This window comes from Eschrichtius robustus, chromosome 13, assembly GCF_028021215.1.
Source record: "Eschrichtius robustus isolate mEscRob2 chromosome 13, mEscRob2.pri, whole genome shotgun sequence".
NCBI classification, from domain to species: Eukaryota; Metazoa; Chordata; class Mammalia; order Artiodactyla; family Eschrichtiidae; genus Eschrichtius; species Eschrichtius robustus.
In genome coordinates, this window is record NC_090836.1 from 9,007,137 (window position 1) to 9,015,147 (window position 8,011).

Sequence of the window (8,011 nt, forward strand, 5' to 3'; positions counted from 1 at the left end):
AAAGAAATGGTAGCATTCATCTCTGATTAAGGATAACTATATTATACTTAATTAATTATATATACATACTATACATACTTACATATAAATAATGTATGTAAATATATCTTATAATAATTTAAAAATTATGTTAAATATAAATAGAGTAACTTCCAAATTAAATTCTAAGAATATTTATATTTAAAATAACTGTTCACCATCTTAATGAGAAACTCCTTTAACAAAAGCCTAAAGAAAGAGGAAAGTAAAAAGATGAAAAATATACCATGCAACATAAGCCAGTAGCAAATTGCTATAGTTAGTATACTGTTATAATAGAAGGCAAGAACTGTGTTGGAAATGATGAAGAATGTTTCATAATGATAGATAGAGTATCTAAACTATTAGCAATGTTTTTAAAAAAATCTTTATGTACTTAATAATACAAGTTCAACATAAGTTTGAAAAAAGTGAACTATTACAAATAGAGATTTAAACAATTCTCTCTCACTGCTTACAAACAAGCAGATATCAGTAAGGCTAAAGAAAGATTTAAACTAGACAACTAATCAATACATATATGTAGAACACATACTATATACTAGTATGGACTATTCATATTTTTTTTACATAGAAATTTTCAAAAAATACACTATAAATCATATTTCCAAGCATATTCATATAAAAATATATAAGTGGTGTCACTGCAGTAGCTGCTAGCCAAGTTTGGCAAGTGGGCACTTGAAATGTGGGTATTCAAATTTAATTTTAATTAGCTAAAAAAATAATATTTTAATATTGTTTTCTCATTCACACCAGCCACTTTTAACAAAGATGTAGAATATTTCTAGCTTCACAGAAAATTCTCTATTCTCTAACCAAATAGAATGCTCTTTACTATATGCAGAATTACCAAAAATTTGAAAATCCTTATACGGTGTTAAATTCAGTAATAAATGTCTAAGTAACAGATGGACCATAGAAATGACCACAATGAACATTCAAAATTTTTATAAGAATTACAAGGAAAATATAAAACCAAATGTCTGTCTTGTGAAGTACTGATTGCCTTAAATGCTTACCTTACAAACTAAATAAAACAAACAAAGCAGAAATCCAAGCATGCATCACAAGAAACTAAAAATGGAAAAGCTAAATTTAGGTGAAATTAAAACCAAATGAAGTAGAAGGAAGAAAACAATAAATAGTACAAAATCAAGACAAAGAACAGAATTACAATAGAGAGGAACAACAAGGCCAAATGTATTCTCATTGAAAACATTTAATAAAATTGATAAAAGACTGCTGAAAAAAAGGTGAGGAGAGGGAATCCCTGACAGTTCAGTGGTTAGGACACCGCACTCTCACTGCCGAGGCCCCGGGTTCATTCCCTGGTCAGGGAACTAAGATCCCACAAGCCATGCGGTGTGGCCAAAAAAAAAAAAAAATTTGAGAAGAAACATGTCTTTTATGCCTATAATAAATATGGGGATACCATGTGGTTTTTACAGATATCAAACAGATAAAAAAGCAATATTATGAAAACATTTTAGTATCTATATAAAATAGAAAAATCCTAAAATGCAAATTATCAAAATGCAGCACAGCAAACAGAAACCTGACAAATAGTAAACCTAACACATATTGTAAAGAAATTGAGTTAGTTATATAAACCATCCCACAAAAAAGTTCTAGAAGCTCAGATGGCATTGGTAGTGAATAATAACACTTGAAAACGTAGCAGTACTCTTTCACAAAGGTCCACGTAAAAGAAAAGGAAATACTTCCTAATAATAGCCTTGGTAACAACTTGTCAAGTACATAACGTAAATGAAAACTTAGTCAAATCTCTTTGGGAACACAGATAAAGAAAAACTTTATCTAGCTTGACCTAGATATAATATATGCATTGATTTTTTTAAAAAGAACAACACATGATCATTGTGATTTTACTTCAAAATGCAAGATTTGTTTAACATATGAAAGAAATAAAGGTAATTTACTTCATAATCATTATACAGAGAAAACATTTATCATTCCAACTGATGGAAAAATAATACAAATGTAACATCAATTGATTATAAAATTTGTTTGAAAAATGAGAATATTATGGAATTGTTTTCATATGAGAAACTTATGATGAAAGAAACCTTAAGACAAACCTCATATTGATGAAATATTGAAACCTTTTCCTCAAAAATAGAAAAGGATACATATAGAACCTTTACTGTACCTTCTATTCAACATTGAAAATAAAATCCTAGCCTATAAAAATAAGTCAAGAAAAAAATTGCATCTGGAAAGAAGAAATAAAGTGTGATTATTTACAAATGCAATAGCTGTTATATAAAAATCCAGAAGACTATATATTTGAAATGACAGAATTAATACATAAAGTCAGAGAAATCATTGGCTGTAAGACCAACATGTAAACCTCATTGTATTACTGTTTACAGCAGCAAAACTTACTAAAAATTTTCGAATAAGGATGTCATTTACTAAAGCATGAGAGTGAAATACCCATGTATCTTTAAGAACTCAATATAGAAAAATACAAAATATAATAGGGAGAATTTAAAGAAAACCTAATTCATAGAGAGATAAAGCATGATATTGACCGGAAGAGCCAATATTGTAAAGATGACTATCTTTACAAATTACTTTGAAGATTAAATGCAATCCCAAACATAATTCCAGGATTTTTTTTAAAAACAGCTTTATTGAGGTGTAATTTACATGGCATAAAATTTATCCACTTAAAGTGTATAAATCAGTGATTTTTTTTCTTTAGTATATTCACAGAGTTTACAACCATCAACACTAACAAACTCTAGACAAACGCTTTCATCACCCCCAGAAGAAACATAGTAACCATTAGCAGTCATTTTCCAATCCTACCTCTGCTCAGCCCTTGGTAACCATCAATCCACCCTCTGCCTCTAGAATAGGTTTCCCTCTTCTGGATATTTCATATAAATGGACTCATACAACATGCGATCTTTTACAAAGGTTGAAGGCCATAAAAATAACGTAGAGTAAAAAAAGCCAGACACAAAAGTAATGATATCTATACTTTTTGGTGTGCATATTATATTTCAATATAATTCATTTTAAAATTTATACAATCATAATATTATTTCCATTTCATAAAAGGTAAAGTTACTCAGCAGCATCCAAACTCACGTTTTCTCACGCTGATGCTTGCAATTATATGTATGTGGGAGCTCACAACTGTCGGATTTAATGCCATGTGAATACAGCAGAGCACAGTTACGTTTATCAGGTGATGAGTCTGTTATACTGTAATGGAAAACAAGGCACAGGCCTGTTATATGAGGACAACTCATGAAACAATAGCATTTTCCATGTCACTGTCATAAAAGATATTTTGAAAATGGGTAATGATTTTTTAATATAATTTTTCTTTTTTCAAATTTTTCACCACTCTGCACAGGTCTGTGAACGACCGACAAAGCGCCCTGAGTTTTTTTTGTGTGTGTGTTTTTAAAATTTATTTATTTATTTTATTTTTGGCTGTGTTGGGTCTTCGTTTCTGTGCGAGGGCTTTCTCTAGTTGTGGCAAGTGGGGGCCACTCTTCATCGCGGTGCGCAGGCCTCTCACTATCGCGGCCTCTCTTGTTGCGGAGCACAGGCTCCAGACGCACAGGGTCAGTAGTTGTGGCTCACGGGCCTAGTTGCTCCACGGCATGTGGGATCTTCCCGGACCAGGGTTCAAACCCATATCGCCTGCATTGGCAGGCAGACTCTCAACCACTGCGCCACCAGGGAATCCCCTTATAATTTTAGTAAGAGCTTGTTATTAGGGAAATGGGCTACTGAGTAGCCCATTCTTTAATAATTATATCAACATTTTATTAACTTTCAACATCTTCCTTCATCTTTCTATAATTCAACTAAAACAAATGTTTTAATATTATTCTTAAAATTTTTATTTTTAATCTTTTCCTCCTCTATACAGTATTACTTTTAAAAACTTACCGTAGTTTGGAAGTTGAACCATTTAGCCACATCCATTCATGACCACGGCCTTTACGAAAGACTGAAATCCATGATATAATTGATAGGGACCTCAGGAATTTCTAGCCAAAAATAAAGAATTTTCACTTAAATAGTCATTATGAAAGCTTTTTATTAATTTTTCAAAGGCAAGTAGTGTGTTCTTTCATAGGATCCTTAGTTTTCTGAACGAAATGAGAGTGTTAGAGTCTCATCTAACACTAAAAATATACTAAAGTTGAAAGTTTTAATATTGCCAAAAACATTAACCAAGGTCTGTACTTTTGATGTAAAATTAACTCAAACAGTTATGCTTAGCAGTTTCACTGTTTTTCTTAGGTTAATAAGGAAAATTCTGATTCATGTAAATCAATTGTTACCCATGTTGTCAAAACTAATATAGCAAGGCTTTAAATGAGTTTTTAGATTCTGTGACATCCATTTCTCAGGATACTGTGACTATATCAATGGATTTCTCTACTATGTTTCTCAGAGTTTCGGTTTTAGAAGGAAATTAAGGGAATGAAATTGAGAAAATAAGTGACATGAAAGCCAAAGATTTGGTTTCCTGGGCCTCACACCATTCTTTGACTAGATCAACCCCCAATCACTCTGTTTCTGTGTTGCTGGAATCAAATGGACCAGACAAGGAGTCAGAGACTCATTTCTCTCAGCTGCGCCCTGCTAAGTACAACTGTAAACACGGGAACTAATGAAAGACACAAGTCAAGGAGAACTCTGAAAGGTGAAAAGAGAAAGGTGAAATGGTTTGCGACCCTGGGGTTAAGGAACAACTATTAGGGGCATCTTATATCTGCCACCCAACCGAAGAAAGTGACCTAGGCCTGCTGCTTCCCAACACCCAGCCTAGCCATTCCTCCTCGGTGTTGAGGGGAATCCTGTGGGCAACACCAGGTGAGCCTTACAAGGTGATCCAGCAGGACACCTGCTAACAAGAAGCAGCCAGAGGAAGTGCTTCTCCTCCCCCCCACCGAGAGATACCAGAGTTGGGGAGTAGCGGTGGAGGTGGGACTAACAAAGGGGATCCCATGACTAAAAGTACTGAACCCAGGAAGCCTCTTTATCCCTGAGGGCATAAGACTCCATCTCTACCCAGAGACATTGGATAGATTGGATTTTAAATGTTATATTTACATAATGAGCGGTGGAAATTTACAAACTACACATAAATGCAATAATATGAATGAACTGCAAAAATAGCATATGGGGGTGAGAGGAGACAGGAAGAAAAATGCGTACTCTATGATTCCATGTATATGAAGTTCAAAAACAAGCAAAGAGATTCTATAATATCAAAAGTCAGGACAGTGGGTATACAAGGAGGGTGGAGAAGTGATGAGAGAATACAGAGGAATGGGGCTGCTGTGAAGTGGAAACTTCTGTTCCATGATCTGATATGCAATGACATGGTTCTATACATTTTGTGATCAATATGCAAAATCATGGTGTGTTTATTTTCCTTTATATATTGTAAAATTCAATAGCACAGTTTATTTTAGAAAATAATAGCATTTGCAGAAACATTTTTTTTATGAAAAGCAAGAACTGGAAATTATCAAACGTGTATTAATGGTATAAAAATATAAATAGAATATCATAAAGTTGTATTCTGTTTTTTAATGGGACATTAACAGGCCTTAAACAAACTACAAATATGTACAAAAACACAAGTGAATCCTAACAAATATAATATTGACTGAATCAAGCCTTTAACAAAGTGTTTGCAACATTTAATATCTTACCATTTCTTCTTCATTATCTATATAAAGCAGAGTAGAGTTCTCAGTAGCACAGGCCATCACACTCTCATTCCATGTTTTTTTTCCAAAATGAATATAATAGCAATTGTTGGAATATGTAAACCACTCTTTTGGACATTGACCAGAATGACATTCTGAAGAAAGATTGTGAATTATTATCCAAAAACAATTTGAATTGAAAAAAATGAAAATTAAGTTCCATATATGCATGGGTATAAATATATATGTGTGTATATATATATAAAACACATCTATGCACCCTCAAGGCTGGTGCATATAAAACAAACCACACTCATACATTCACAGAGCAGAGTCAATCTCTCACCCCCCAGTTTATGTCTCCATATAAAGCAAACACACAGAAATAGCCACTCTTTACATGGCCTGAAAATCAAGAAATTAAACCTCTGCTTTAGAATAGCAAAATTATTTGTCTCTTATCTTATTACAGAGGGAGGAAATTTGAGCCAAGTGTCAACAGTGGGTATGGTGATCGTATTGTTGCATAGGGAGAAACCCTCTCCTATAATCATTATTTATGAATATTTGTTGCCCGATTTTGTAATTTATGTTCTACCCCAAAATCTATTCTTATTTTCACTAGCCTAAGATAGAGACAAAATACAAACTGTATTTATATCAGAACTTTGAAAATCATTATGTACCTTTCTGGAGCCTTTTTATCGGAGAGGAGTTATTCTGCTCCCGTATTACAGTAGCTACAAAATTAATCATTATAAAAGTTAATATTGATCTAAATAAATCATAATGATTGTAGTTTCTGAGTTGAAATTTGGTTTATTGCTTAGGATTAGAATAATGGAATAAAATTGATTTTACCAAGAAAAATTAAGTAATGAAGATTTGGTTGAAAAAATATTTCAAAAGCCTAAAGGAACAGATCACCACCTGTTATAGTATTTGTTTTAACCAATCTCAAGAATTAATTTGTATTTCTCAATAAGATCTTTCAATCTCCTAAAGCATGCTTTTGAGTTATGAAATCAGAATATACATATACATACTCTCTGTAACTATTGTGTTGTATACTTTTGACAAATTCAGAATAACCATTCCATATTTAGTCTAAATGCATACATTTTAATGAGAGGCCCATTCCATAATATTATGAAGTGTTTAGAGGCACTGACCATCATTAAAGTGTAAAGTTCCCTTACAATTTTTCAAAAATTTACTTACAGGGAGTAAAAACTATCATTGTTACCACACTGGACATCAAAACAAGGCAGATGATTCCCAGAACCCCAGCAATGAGCTTCTCTGGAGGTGATGGTATATCTGCAGGGAAAGAAAAGGAAACACTGAGAAAAGAGTGATGGTGACAGTTGTTTAGAAAGTTTACAAACAAAGGAACCCACATAAACAGGGAGTTATATATATAAACTTGGACCCCAAGCCCATTTCTACCACTACAATCTTTCTTTCAGAATATACCATTGCATTTTCAGCATATATAACGCTTCATGAGTTGTTGATCAAAGACTACAAATTACAGCAATGCCAGAATAAAAGTAGTCCTCCAATTTCACAGTAGAATACCATATCCAACTTTAAGTTCTGTTCCTCAAAATGAAAAATATGTGAGCTTATCTACTACTCTTTCTCCAACCTCTGTACCCCAACTGCATATCCTAGAACAGTTCCATCATGTGACTATTAAATGTTTTACCTTTGCAGTGGTAGTTCTTGTCATTCCCTCGAAGATTCTGAGAAGCATTTTGAAGATTTAATTCTGCATAGGTTATTTCCTGCTCAGTTATTGAAATGGAACTTTTAGTGCCCTTAGGTTTTATTTGCTGCCTCTTTGAGTTCTTCGCTACCTTCAGTTCTGCATAGGTTACTCCTTGGTTATTCATCTCTGCAGCTGAATTATGTCAAACAGTGCTCTAAGTGTACTTAGGAATGAATGGTATATGTAAGATGAGATCCCTAGTACAGTAAAATGGGCGGGGTAGAGTTTAGTGCTCACTTCGCAGTAGAACAATCTTAAGGCCTGGTTCGAAATTCCTTAGAGCTTTAAACAAGTGTCTCATGGTAGAATACTTTTTTTTTTTTAAGGTATTCTACATTTGACAACATATTTTTGGTTGAAACAATGAAAAGCAATAAATTAGGGAGGAATAAAGAAGTTCATGACTAATAATATCCTAGTCAGATTCCACAGAAATATTTTAACGCCATTATAATGCTTGTATTAAAATTAAAATGTTTTA

The 8,011-nt window shown here is 33.0% G+C and overlaps 1 protein-coding gene across 1 annotated transcript; it reads right to left on the reverse strand.

Annotated features, from left to right (window-relative positions):
• Positions 1–3,158: 3,158 nt before the first annotated feature.
• LOC137775254 (NKG2-A/NKG2-B type II integral membrane protein-like) lies at positions 3,159–7,654 on the reverse strand. Its single transcript, XM_068560940.1, has 6 exons — positions 7,468–7,654; positions 6,978–7,076; positions 6,443–6,496; positions 5,760–5,911; positions 3,979–4,079; positions 3,159–3,279 (listed from the first exon to the last, which is right to left on the reverse strand). Exons 1-6 carry the CDS (start codon positions 7,652–7,654, stop codon positions 3,159–3,161), a joined length of 714 nt encoding a protein of 237 aa, XP_068417041.1.
• Between the last annotated feature and the right edge of the window lie 357 nt (positions 7,655–8,011).

Bases quoted from the DNA above. Each gene is read 5' to 3' on its own strand.
- LOC137775254 (XM_068560940.1), bottom strand. From the start codon at position 7,654: ATGAATAACCAAGGAGTAACCTATGCAGAACTGAAGGTAGCGAAGAAC. The intron at 7,077-7,467 runs GTAAAACATTTA...CTTTCCCTGCAG, and splicing joins CAAGAACTACCACTGCAAAG to ATATACCATCACCTCCAGAG. The intron at 5,912-6,442 runs GTACATAATGAT...ATCTTTCTTCAG, and splicing joins GATAAAAAGGCTCCAGAAAG to AATGTCATTCTGGTCAATGT.